Below are 13,919 nucleotides of genomic sequence, written 5' to 3'. Positions count from 1 at the left end.
CACTACCTTGTTAAACTTCTACCCCAAATGTGTCAGAGGTGACGCCACCATCTCCATTTGCAAACGGCAACGCTGGGCTGTTACAATGTAATAGCTTTTTCGATTGTAAGCCCTCAGGGGCAGGGCCCCCCTTCCCACCTTGTCTTGAATTGTATTGTAATTGTAATGTCTTCCTTATATTGTAAAGCGCTGCGCACTGATAACCACATGACACACGAGGTTCTGTAGGAATGTTTTCCATGCCAAGTAACGTGTCAGAGTAACACTTCCAGGTATTTATTACTCTCGCAGAGATCACATGACTCCCCCCTGATCATGTCTTCATTTGCTTGTCTCTCCGGAAGGATGGCACCGTCTTCGTTCAGCCATCGTCTACTTCCTGGACTGAGATGCTGGCTCAGATGATGATGAAGGGGACCCTGTGTGGCCCCGAAAGCGCTTGCTAATGAGGGACCGCATTTGTCAATAAATGAACACTTAATGGCGGTTATCATCGTTTCGTTTGGTGTGCTGGTGACATCTTTCAACATTCTACATGTAGCGGCGCCATCCGCAGTCGTTTCCAGCACCAGTCCGCATACTATGGGAATCCCGGCAAGGTTTGGTTTTTCTTGGTGGCTCAGAGATCCCGATTTAAATCCCGCCGCCTGTGCAGTTTCTGGTGTTCACAAAATTCTGACACCGGTGAGCCCCTGCTGCAGCCTCTAACCTTGACTGGATACAAACGTACAATGTTGCAGTCTGATCACTGTTGGGAGGGGAGACTGAGGAAATGCCTCCTCCTGCCTGCAGCAGACTGATGACATCATCTCAGCCTAGGCAGAGTCACTGACTGAAGCACAAGAGTGGCTGTGTAATGATAGAAGGCGGAAGCTTTTCTGAACGATGTATTGGGACCCGTCAGGAAAATATTCATGCGGGACTGAAAATGGCGAAGTGATTTACTTTTTTTTGCTAATTTTGAGTTCTGAAATTATTGCAGAAAAATGTTTTTAGTTTCAGCTGAAAAACTGCTTAAGAAACGTCTCCTCTTATCTCGCCGGTGATATTTAAGTTCTTGCCGTGAAGGAGTAGATTGCACACGGAGTTTGAATTGTTACAAATTTTCTCACGGCTGCGGCCTTGTCCTCAGTCCAGCTGATGAGTAATTCTCTAATGATCCGAATTTCTCACGATTTTGGATTTTTTGGGGCATTAGAGTGTAAGCTCCTCTGTACAGAGACTGATGTGACTGTGGGGGAGGGGGGCATTAGAGTGTAAGCTCCTCTGTACAGAGACTGATGTGACTGTGGGGGGGAGGGGACATTAGAGTGTAAGCTCCTCTGTACAGAGACTGATGTGACTGGCTCAGCGTTCTCTGTACAGCACTGCAGTATATGTGAGCACTATAAAAATGTATAATGGTGTGTGATTATAGTGGAGGTATTAAAGTGTAAGCTCTTGTGGCAAAGGTTCAGCAGCTCAGGACAGAAGGGTCTTTTTTTTCCCTCAGATAAAATGTTACATTGTTTTGTATTTTGTTACTGTTGGGGATACAATTTGCGTCTCGTTGGCTTTAGAAGTTTCCTGCGCATATAGACCTAGATCTCGCTGAGCTTACTTTGTACAGCGCCACTGCAGATGAAAGAGCTATATAAAACATTTAACCTATTTTGTGTGTCCTCAATAGTATAGCAGTCAGGAAAGCCCTTTGTATCTGTTATGGATTCTTCCCTCTCAAGACAAAACAGTCAGTGTTATCTGCAGGCTGCCTGCTCGGGGAGATGGGGCCGGCCCATGTGACGCTGGTGGCAGCTGTTCTAGGCTCAGTGTCAGCTTGTTTTCACAAGGCAAGTGTGCTGTTGCTTTGTTAGATAAGCCCCGGCGCTCTGGAGGAGCATTATGCTGTGTCCCGGAGCCTTTATCCGCAAAGCGTGCGATTCAGCCCCGTCGACTCGGCGGAAACTGAGCCAAAAATAAGAGGGGAGAGCCGACGCCAACCGCTGTAGTAAGCAGACTTCTCCGTCCCTTTGCTCCGCACCGTATTTCAGATCTTTGTCTTTTGTCTTGTCTCGTCTCTCATTCCAGTTCCGCGAGCCGACAGATCTGCGCTCCTCTCATGCATTGTCAGCCTGGGCGACAGGCTCATGCGGGCGACCACTCCCCCTGACTTCCCCGAGGCCTCGGGCGCCAGGAAGCGCTGCATCGGACTCCCCGCTGAGATCTTCGAGCCCCCCTGCTTCCCCGTCTTCCTGCGGTTCATGCCGAGGCGTTAGGCAGGTGAGTAATTGGGTGATCGAGGTATGTCGAAGCGCATTGAGTGCGGGCGGGTAGCACGAAGCTCAATCTAGACGCGACCGGCCGCCATCATGGCCAGGACACGCCCCCTTCCCACAACACCTTTATTGTTGGCATAGTTTAAGACTTTTTAACTTTCAGACTCTGTCTATTAGAAACTAAATCAGCAGAGTTTTTTAATATTTTATTTATTAAAAAACTGGTGCTGGCACTTCTTCTTCCTTCTTATATGCGGCACGTATATATATCGATAGTTTTGATGCCTTTGTAGCATCGCCATTGGCTGTCCAGGATTAAAGCAATGATGGCTGCGAAATGCCCACAAATCTATCTCGAATCCTGCGTGATGCAGCGAGGTTTATGGTGGATTGTCGCAGGATTCAGCGCGCGTCTGATAAATCCCCCCACAGTGTACAATAACGATCTCGCCGCCTGATTGTGGCATCGATCGGCCTCGCTAATGATTCCCCCTTCTTCCTTTTCCTGGCTTTATGTTTATGGATTTTTTTTTCTACTTCTCAAGGACCATGCCTAAGCGATGTGAGGCGGCACAGCTGCTTGCAGTCTCCACCAGGGGTGCATGCGACGGTGGGGTTACAACGCAGGAGCGCTACTGAGAGACAGTTGTCACCTCCCTAAGAGGAAGTGTCGGCGCAAGGACCGCCATGGCAGGATCACCAGAGATGACGTTAATGAAAGCTACTGAATTAAAAACACTTCAAAGTTGGCTTTTGAAATGACGTGAACATGTGTCGGCTTGCGTGCAAAGTTCAGTGATTGGGTTTAAATCCGCCTCAAATTCATTCAAAATGCACATTTTCGAGCAATAATTTATATTCCTTTTATCTCTTTTTCCTTGGATGGAGCTTCACAGGTTGCTATGTTTTTGCTTTAAAACGGCGCCGGGTTGAATAATAGAAGAAGATATGAAAAGGTCATTTGGGTTTCTGTTTTTATTTCTGGATCGTCCCGCTCCCCTGTACACAATATAGCGCACGTTGTGTCCCTCCGGTATATCTCAGCTGCCTCTCCTCCCCGCTCTCCCTTATCGCCCAGAGCCAGCAGACCCGCTCTAGTCTCAGAAGGGATCTCTCATTTATTTATTTTTCCCCCTTCTCTCTCTCTCTCCTTGATCCCATGGTGACACAGACAGAGATTGTCTGATCTACACACAGGAGGTCTTCTGGAGCATGCGGCTGGGAGGCATTTTAGCCTCTGGGAAATTCTTCTGCCTCCTCCTTTTGTTGCTTGCTTTTCAGAGACTAGATGGATGTTCCTCGCTCTCTCCTCCTGGCACCGGCGGGGGAAGAGGCGTTATTGCCTGTTGGATCGGTGTCTGGAGCCCTCCTGTAGGTCTTCCCGATACCAATTGTGTGATTTAAAGGAGAACTATGTGGTCAGGGCTTTTCCCCATAGCTCTCCTTAGGGTAACGGGAGGACTCAAACTAGCGTCCTCCCGTCACCCTAAGCTCAGTATATAGGGAGCTACAGCTCACGGTATACTGAGACGGCGGCGCGGATCCCGACATCGATGTCGAGACCTGCTAGCTGCGTGAGTGACAGCTGGCTCTGCCTATCTAGAGGCAGAGACAGCTGTACCCGCCCCCTCCCCCGTCCGTTCCGCCAGTCAGCGCTGGCGGAGGGGGGAATCCAGCCCCTCCCCTGTTAGTTCTCCTTTTTTTTAATTTGACTTTGTTTATTAGGGAATTAAATTTGGTTGGACTCCTGTGGATGCTCCTTAGAATGCTGGCCATGGTTCTGGAGCGAGTATCGTAATCAAATGGTCAGTTGGACAACTTGTTAGTATGGCGGAGTTCGCTTGATTGTCTGACAAAATGCACACGCAGAGGGAGGGAAAAGACCGGCAAAGGTTGCTCATCATTGGGATGCCATTTTTATGTGCCATGGACGATAAAAGCGGCCAACTCTGTGATCTACAGGCATGTCGCTAATAGCCGTCTAAACGTCGCTTAAGTCGTCATGTTAATGTGGCTTTGGGTAGAGTTCAAGGTGTCCATCTGGAGCAGGCGATCTCCGCACTCCAGGCGTTGTGGAAAGTCCCAATAGGCATTGCAAGACTCTGATGGCCACAGGCATGACTCAGAGAGGCAGAGACATGACGAGAGTTTTAGCTTCACCACACCTGGAGTGCGGAGGTTGCCCACACGTGGCCTGAAGCTTTCATATGGAAGACATCTTGCAGTACAGTGACGAGTGCCAATCTGTGGGAAGTCTCAGCTGTTTGGGTTTCGTTGCTCGTGTGTGTTGCTGGGCTGTCCATTCATCTAGGAACAAGCATTGTGTTCTGTGGTAGTTCAGATGGAATGTGAGCTAAACCCACAATTTTGTCTTTCCTTCTAACATTTGTCATTCTGTTCAGCCAAATATGAAATGTAGACCTTTCCCAGATACATTTAAAGGGTGGCACCACTATTCACTATCATGGTTGTGTCACCAGTCTGCCTGCTGGACTGTAAATGGAAAATCTGCACACTGCCCGTGTTCTTCCATGTTGAACGACTCCTATCCATGCCTCTAAGGGCAGGTTCACACCACACGGACCGGTTACGGTGTGATCCTGCCCGTAGTTCCAGTGCATTCCAGACCAGATAAAATGAGACCAGCAGTATTGTTCTGGTCTGGAACGGACTGCGCTGGTGTGAACAGAGGCCAGAAATAGCATAGGGATACATTGTGGGTCCGGAAACAATATGGTCTGGAGATGATGTGGTGTGAATGGGCCCTAATACCTGAAACACGTTGGCAATGTGCAACAAAGGCTCGCTGTACTGGCACTACCGCTCCAATCCCGATGCCCAGGGCATGAATGTTTAGGGAGAACTTTGAGTTGCAATGCGATGCACACATTTTTAAGTCGTTGTGATAAAGGCTGGGCCCCTTTTAAACCATTCTGGGCCAATCGCAACTCTCTAGCATGCTCAGACGCTGACAAACCCCCACATGACGATGTCTGCTTGCTTTAAGCACAGTCATGGAATAGCAATGTCTAATATATTATGCCTAAAAGGGCAAAGCGGGGGCAGAAATGATTTGAGGGTTGTTCCTTGTGCCCGCTTTCCCGACTCCTCATGGGCCGCAGAATCGTGCATGGCTGCCCTGCGCCGCACCGATGCTTGCCAGTCTGGTATTTGCATTGCAGGGTGGACTGACCTCCGTGAGCCGTGTCACGTCGAGTTCACAGCTTGAGTGAAATGTCTCCTCGCCGCTCCCTGCCCCGTCCTGGCCATGCGAGTCCCGCGCAAATGTCAACAAACAGTATTGCCCCGTGCATCCATTAACATTCCCGCCAGTGACCCCCAGAAAACTAATTTGCTTCCTGGTAACAGGGGTCACCTGCTAACTACTGCACTGGGAACATTAAAAACAAAGCAATTTCTAAAGAGTTTATTAATGTATGTAGCACTGACGGATCCGGCAACGCTTAACACGCCGGGAGTTGGGGGCTGAGCGTTGACTGACGGGCTAAAGCGTCTTGGCAGCAAGTTTGAATTCTCGGCATTGTCACCAAATCCCTTGAATTGTATGGGGCTTGTCCTGCAACTTACCCTCGGCAAGGTCTTGCTCATCTTTGCAGCCATGTCTCTCCTCTCCTAAAGATGTTTTTGTCCTGGGATTATTTATTTTAGGTATTTATAGTGCCATCCGTTTAGGCAGAGCTTTATTCATGGATATCGGTTCCTGACCTCAAGAGCTTACAATCTAAGGTCCCCGTCTTGCATACTAGGGCTAATTTAGGAGCCAATTAAGCTACCAGCATCTCTTTGGAGGGTGGGAGGAAACCCACACAAGCGCAGGGAGAACGTGTAAACTCCATGCAGATCGCGAACTGGTTTTGGATTCAAACCCTAAGGACCCCCAATGCCGCAAGGCAAGGGTGCCAACCACTGAGTGACTGTGCTGGGATTTGACGCGAAGTCGCTCCATGGATGAAGTGCAGGATTGGCGCCGGACCTGAGCAGGAACTTCTTAGAAAACTTTAGATTTAATAGCGTCAGTGTAGTAATAGAGCCGCCATCCTATAAGGGATTTCCTCTACCCACTGAGGTACCCTGGGCTAAAACTTGAGGTAAAGAAAAGGAGCCTAAAGGCCAAATCGATGAGGTGGTTACATACAAATGATTGGCGTAGTTGAAAGCCAGCAAGTTTTGGGGAGTTGCACCCCCCCCCCCTTTCAAAGCTGGAATGTGCAAGTGATTGCCTCGGGGAAAGGAAAGTACAGTTACTATTGCTAACCTCTGAAGAAGGGGGATTTGGTGATGCCCATGGAACGAGTCGGCTTTCAAATGCTATAAGAGACAATCATTTGCTCTCCTCATTGACTCTTCTTGTTGCTCCTTTTTTTTTCTTCGTCATCTCCGGATTAAACATGGCAGGGATGGATTGTATCTCCAGGCGCTGGCAAAAGAAACTCCTTGCTTTATATTTTATTCCAAGTACCTCTGCTCCCTAAATAAACCCTTTTACACCCAGAGGGGTCTGAACTAGGAATGCACAGATACCTGTTTTTCGATTACGAGTACCGAATTTTATTTTTAGTGCTCACCAATACCGGAAGTCCCGTTAAGGAAGCCGGGCGGCTTATAATGACTCGCTGCCCGGCTTCCTGATTTTAGCCGACTCCATGCTCCCTCGTCACCAGGTAATGAAGTATGGAGCCGGCTTTCTGGCCAATCGGGAATGAGGGGGCAGATAACGACTCACCGCCCGGCTTCCTGATTTTAGCCGGCTCCATGCTCCCTCGTCACCAGGTAATGAAGTATGGAGCCGGCTTTCTGGCCAATCGGGAATGAGGGGGTAGATAATGACTCGCCGCCCGGCTTCCTGATACTGGTAGTTTCGTTATTTGGGCGAGTACGAGAACTCGCCCAAATACTCTGTCTCAGCACTAGTATTGGTGCATCCCTACTACATAAACATTCGATTTCCTCCTGCTGTTCCTGTCTGAATAGTCTTTTAAGAGAAGGAAGATGCCAAGTTATAGCCGTAGTCCTTATTTTTTTTTCTCCCTAAAGAATTGCTAAAATCTGCATCCAGATACATAGTTCTGTGGTAGGATTATAAGGGGCTTCAGTAGTGAAGAGCAGGGTTGGTGTTCCATAAGCGATGTGTGCTTGGGTGGCAGGGCCCTCATTGATGGCAGCGTTTTCTTGTGACGTGTTTAGCGAATGGCAGCCATTCCTTGCCCTGTAGTAGTCATGCTTTTGTGTTTTTTTTTTTTTTTTTTTTTCTTTTTCTTTATTTTGTGTAAATTGTTCTGCTTTAGCCTTATTTTTGTTTCTCCCTCATTTCCAGGCATGAACCATGAGCCAAAGTCCGCTTCCATAGGAATGCTTTCGACAGCCACTCGGACCACGGCCACGGTCAGCCCCCTCACTCCCTCCCCTATCAATGGCTCCCTGGTACCCAACGGCAGCCCGGCGGCCAGCAGCGCGCTCTCAGTCCAGTCCGCACCCTCCTCCAGCTTCGCCGCCGCGCTGCGCAAACTCGCAAAGCAGGCCGAGGAGCCCAGAGGTAAGGACAGATGCTCGGGGAAAACCCCCGCGTCTTGTGCATGTGTGCATGCCACAGTCACATCGCCATACACAGTGAAGCCAAGTGCCTGATTTCCAGGGACGCTGCCAGAAATTGCTGGCCTGTCCCGGGAAATTCCTTTTCAAGGATGTTGAGTAATGTACCATTCAGTCCGTCTTTTCTGCATGTGTGATTTCAGTTCCATTCTCTTTAGTTCAGGGCTTATAAAGTTGCAGGGGCAGTCCACCCAAAACTGCCATTTCAATCCATAGATAGAGCCTGACGAGTTGAGTCGCCCACCTGTTCAGTGTATATATCTTGGGGTATTCCGGTGGTGAGTTTCTGATTTGCCTTACGTGACCTTTTGTGGGAGGAGTCACTTCATTTTCTGCACATTTTTAACTTTTTTTTTTTTTTTTTTTAAGGGGGGCTTTTACAATTTTGGCATGCTTGCCCATAGCATTTCAGACTGTTAATTGTCGCCTGGTGTAAGGATGCGCATTGGACTACAAGAGTGACTGGCTGTGAATGTGTCGTTTTAACTGCCCTCAGGTGGTGGGATTGGGTGTTGGGTCCATGAATACAATCAACCCATTTAGTCGCGCTAGGATAAGGTATACTTAGTCACCAGCTGCAACAATGTGTCTAAAGAGTGATCAGTGAAGGCTTGTATGTTGCGCTTGGTGAAAGCTAGTAAATTAAATTGATAGCACCAAGGGCCCATGAATACAATGCTCTTACTCAACCAAACGTTCCTGTTTATGTCAATGGAGATGGATGGGAAGATGAGATATTGGAAGACGTTGTGTCCGGATGCGCGGGCATTCGCAATCAGAGTAGGGGTCTCCCCCAGGCAGGGCCGGTGCTAGGATTGTAGTCAAGGTGGGCAAGGTGCAATTTTTTGTACTTGTCAAAATGCCCCGATGTTTGAGCTATATTTTTTTTTTTTTACTTACCTTCAGTGCGGAGAGCAGCGGCAAGTCAGCGCTGGTCCGGTGGGAGGAGCTCCAGGTGGGGTCCTAATTTAGCTGGCCGGCAACTGCCTGAGGTGCCGCACGTGTTGGGATCCTCAGGCAGTCGCCTGAGGATCCCAGGCAATGCCCTGTTGTTTCCGCCCTCACCCTGCAGCGCCGTAAGGCGCCCGCCTTACTTGCCTTGCGCTAGCGCCGGGCCTGCCCCCAGGCAGCCAACAGAGTTTTGGGTTTCTAAAAACCATTGGATTTACCCAGTCCTGGCCCCAACAGTGTACTGAGCTAATCTATAGACTTCGACAGAGTTCAGTATCACTATGCCAGTAAAAGAAGTTGCATATAGACTGAGCAAAAATGGGTGACCCTGTGTAGATTTATAACTGTATACATGGCAACAAGGTTCCTCCAAAACATTCATTTCCTGCAGTAGAGAAATTAGACTGTTGGGATTAGAAGAACCGAGACACATTTTTTGGCCAGGGATTCCACAAAAAGATAAACTATATGGCCAAAAGTCTGCAGCCACCTGACCATTACACCTATATGGAATTTCTGGACATCCCATTACAAAACCATGGGCATTAATACGGATTTCCCCCCCATTGTGGCTGTAACATCCTCCACTCTTCTGGGAAGGCTTCCCTCAAGATTTTAGAGTGTCTGTGGGAATTTGTCCCATTTGTGAGGTCAGGTATTGATGTTGGATAAGATCTGACTCGCCATTAGCATTCCAATTTATCCCAAAGGTGGTCAGTAGGGTTGAGGTCAGGGCTCTGTGCACTGGCCATAACACCTCCTATGAGCTTTTTGGACATCCCATTCCAAAGTTATGGGCATTGGGATGGAGTTGGAGTTTATTTTTTGGCTTTAATGGCCTCCATTTTTTTTGGGAAAGGCTTCCACAAGATTTTGGAGGGTGTCTGTGGCAAATTTCCCATTTGTGAGGTCAGGTACTGATGTTTGGATGATAAGGTCTCACTGGCCATCAGCATTCCAATTCATCCCAAAGGTGGTCAGTAGGGTTGAGGTCGGGGCTCTGTGCAGGACACTCGAGTTCCTCCACCAAACTGGTCACACCATGTCTGTATGGAGCTGGCTTTGTACACAGGGGGCAGTCATGGGGGACAGAAAAGGGTCTTCACCAAATGTACAAGGTTGGAAGATCACAATTGTCTACAATGTATTTGTATGATAGAGTATTACCAGGAACCTTCACTGGAACATTCAGTCATTTGAAGGGGGAGTCCATGTACTTCTGGCCCTAGAGAGTGTGTGTGTGTGTGCGTGTGTGTGTGTCAGTCCAGTGAGCAATTTAGCCGAGTGGAAATCTGTTTTGTCGGGGTTCACATTAAAGGTCCAGTAAGCATAATGTACAATCATCATATAAACAAGCTGTCATTGGGTATCTGCTGTGCATATTGCTCTGTTGCCCTCGGACTATATTGTGTGAGATAACTGGAACGCTGTAGTTTGCGGAGGATGCGATGGCAATGCTGTGATTTTTAAAATGTTTCTGAAATGTTGGCGGCTATGTATCCCTTGGTATCGGGTGAAGTTCCGTTCTCTTCCCCTGCACACGAAAAACTCTTTTTTTTTTTTATCAGATGCGTTTTTAGGATCTGCCGTGATTTCGAAACGTTCCGTTAGCCGATAATGAGACGCGCAGCGGAAGTGTTTACTTCCGATAAGGAGACTTGTGTCGTTTCATACACGGATCTTAGAGCTCCAGATCGATTTCCTCCTCTTCTGGGCTTTCAGCTTGTCAGTGAAAGTCATCTTTCCCTGAAGGGGAGAGTCAGATCTGATATTGGTCTATGTGGCTTCTCTGTGCTGTAACTAAACTCTCCAGGCGTTGGTGTAGAACGTGATGCGCTTGGGGGTTGCTTCATAGAGGAAACGCGGAGCGATATGGGAAGGATTGATGTTTGAGCACAATTTGACATATCTTCCGATCGATGGAGGAATCGTGCAATATATGAAATTACTCCGGTGCTGCGCAAGTGGCGAGTGCAGACCATCGGACTTTATATTTCCCAACATTAGGCAATAAACTCATTTCCTTTTTTGCCAAATGGAATCGATGTGGAAGCGTCTTCATTTTCATGTAACAAAATGTCTCAATCTTGATTTGGCGTTCTAAGGCCACTGTCTCATCGTACAGCTAATGAAAGCCTCTCATGGGGTAGCCTCTGCTCCCTTAAGGCTGAACCCTGGGCAGTCCAAAATGTAAACCTATAGTAAGCTCATCCTATAGTAAGCTCATCCTATAGATCAGTGGTTCCTTGGTCCTTAAAGTGACATTAAACCCTCAGATTTTTTAACATAAACCAATACTGTAATGTGCGCCTTACTGTAATCCATGGTTGTTTCCCTTCTCTTTGCTGCTCTTCCTTTTTAAATCTTCATGTCTTCTCATGCTGGTGGAGAACTTCCCTTTTCAGCTCAGGGCCTCTTCCTGTAGTGCTGGCTCAGGTTACAAGCCTATAGAAACCTATACACAGACACCGTGTATCCATTCCTGAGACAAGGCAGTCTGCTGCAAAACAGAAGTTCTCCCCAAGCATGAGAACAGATACAGATTTGAAAGGAAGAGCAGCAAAGAGAAGGGAAACAACCATGGATTACAGTAAGGCGCACATTACAGTATTTTATGTTAAAAAATCTGAGGGTTTAATGTCACTTTAAGTTGCGACCCGAGTCGCACTGCAGTGTAATGCACGGCAGTGTGAGTGTGGGCTGCTGTGCCTGTGATGGAGCTCCATCCATATGTGCAATGCTTGTGCAGCTCACATGTGCACCTCTAGACATGCCGGGAGCCAGAATGTGATGTCACTCCGGTCCAGTCACCTCTACAGGACATGCGAGGGAGCTATAAGAAATGCACGTATGGAGGGAGCTCCTTCGCGGCCATATCTCCAGCGCCCCCCCCCCCAAGCCAACACTCGGCGCTGGGCAGCATATTTTGAATGGCTGCTCGGTGTAAGAATGGACAGCGCTGCGCTAGCACAGTGCTCTCACCTAGAAAAGTGGAAGGCATGCAGCGACCCACTGAACACGGGGTCACGACCCACCAGTTGAGAACCAAGGCTATAGATGACATTTTGATGACATTACAAGATGGCATGTCGTGGTCACTACATGCTACAGCTGCGTTACCATGAAAGCCCCGAGGGTGGTGATCTGGGTGCTGAGTGGAAAGTCGATGATGACACACAGCACATCCCTGTCACTACTTGATATCCACTGCATGGTAGAGCATGTGGCAGTCCATCATCGGGGTGTTCCAGGGTCACTTACTTTGCTCCCGCCAAATCATTTTTAATAAAGTTGTATGCGTACAAATATGTGTGTGATCATTCTTATTATGATGGCACTTTAATTTTCAGGGTTTTCTTTGTGGCCGACGTTTCAAGGTCCACTATACCTTTTTCTTAAAGTGCTACGGCTTGTGTATCCAGTATCTCCAGCAGTCCCCCTCGCACTCATCGTAACTCATCTAGCTGTCCTAAAGGTTTCATTCTTTGGTGGCCTCAACGGACGCTACTTAAATGCATACAGTATCTAACAGTCTGAGATACCCAGATCTCTGCAGGGCCGCACCCGGAGTCCCTATCCACTGGTTTTGTGCATCCGCTATATGGCCAGAAGTGTGTGAACATTTGACCATCACACCTATATGAGCCAGTTGGACATCCTTTTCCAAAACCAACGATGTACCATTAATATAGAACACCCCCCTTCCTTTGCAGCTATACCATCCTCCACTCTTCTAGGAAGGCTTCCCTCAAGATTTTGGAGGGTGTCTGTGGGAATTTGTCCCATTTGTGAGGTCGGGTACTGATGTTGGATGAGAAGACCTGGCTCCCAATCGGCGTTTCAATTCACCCCAAAAGGTGGTCAGTAGGGTTGAGGTCAGGGCTCTGTGCACTAACCATGACACCTCCTATGAGCTTATTGGGCATCCCATTCCAAAGCCGGGGATATTAGGATGGAGTTGGAGCTTATTTTTTGGCTATAATGGCCTCCATTTTTCTGGGAAGGATGATGTTGGATGGGAAGATCGGACTTACAATTGACGTTTCTGTTCATCCCAATGGTGATCAGTAGGGTTGAGGTCGGGGCTCTCTGCAGGACACTCGAGTTCCTCCACCAAGCTGGTCACCCCATGTCTTTATGGAGCTGGCTTTGTACACAGGGGACAGTCATGGGGGGGACAGAAAAGGGTCTTCACCAAACTGTGACCACAAGGCTGGATGATCACAATTGTCTACAATGTCTTTGTATGCTGTAGCATAACACCTGAACATTCGGAGGGGGGTCCACATACTTGTAGCCATGGAGTGTATGGACGCTATAGGATGAACAGACCCCTTCACTGGAGTCATCTGAACTCCATCATCTGGAGGGGGGTCCACATACTATTAGCCATGGAGTGTAGAGCAACCAGGTGGCACTGTGATTGTGGCGTCCACATAAACGTAAACTGTATATTAACCGAACACAACGAAAAACCACCCGCAGCCTCCATGGAACAATGAAGAGATGGGCACAAACACATCTGAAGCTGTGGCATGGCGTGCCATATTCTAGGATGTAGCCTCTCCTACCCCACACCCCATCTTTTCTTCACCAGGCAGCAACCTCCCTCCAACAGTCTTGTCCTAAAGGGATGTGGGCAATGCTGGTGAGACGGTCCATCGTTCCCTTTCACAGGATACGCCGCATACAGTCCTACAAGAAAACATTTAAACTCGGCCAAGTGACATTTTTTTTAATGTGCTATATTTGCTGCAAACCGATGTTCACAGCGTGCTGGACTTCAGTGGGAGATCCTCCTTCTGCACGGAGCCCATCAGCTTGCTTTTGTATAAATGCACCCATCCCCCTTTGTTCTGCAGCATCCTATTTCCTACTCGCATTTGTTTGCGGTCTCTAATCCGCTCTCGTTGCACCTGTTCTCTCTTTTTCGGAGGTCTGGCCACAGAGCAAGAACCGGGGCAGCCAAGGGAGCCGTCCGCTGACGGCCTATTTTTCCAGTGAATGAGGGGAATTTAACAGCGGCAAATTAATTTCATAATGAAGGTAGAAATTAGCGGTCGTTATGCAGAGTACATTAATCTCATAAGTGCCCCATTTAGG

The 13,919-nt window shown here is 48.2% G+C and overlaps 1 protein-coding gene across 1 annotated transcript in view; it reads left to right on the top strand.

The window, feature by feature from the left end:
* The window catches only part of GSE1 (Gse1 coiled-coil protein), a 49,045-nt gene that overhangs the window by 9,611 nt on the left and 25,515 nt on the right, over positions 1 to 13,919 (top strand). Inside the window, exon 2 of the mRNA XM_018570645.1 lies at positions 7,591 to 7,809. Within this exon, the coding sequence (XP_018426147.1) occupies positions 7,591 to 7,809 (219 nt within the window). The remainder of the gene's footprint in view (positions 1 to 7,590; positions 7,810 to 13,919) is intronic.

The sequence above is a fragment of the Nanorana parkeri genome, unplaced genomic scaffold (genome assembly GCF_000935625.1).
Source record: "Nanorana parkeri isolate BGI_ZX_2015 unplaced genomic scaffold, ASM93562v1 scaffold1565, whole genome shotgun sequence".
In the NCBI taxonomy this organism is placed as follows: domain Eukaryota; kingdom Metazoa; phylum Chordata; class Amphibia; order Anura; family Dicroglossidae; genus Nanorana; species Nanorana parkeri.
The sequence above is the reverse complement of the archived record's forward strand: the minus strand, read 5'-3'. Positions and strand labels throughout refer to the sequence as shown.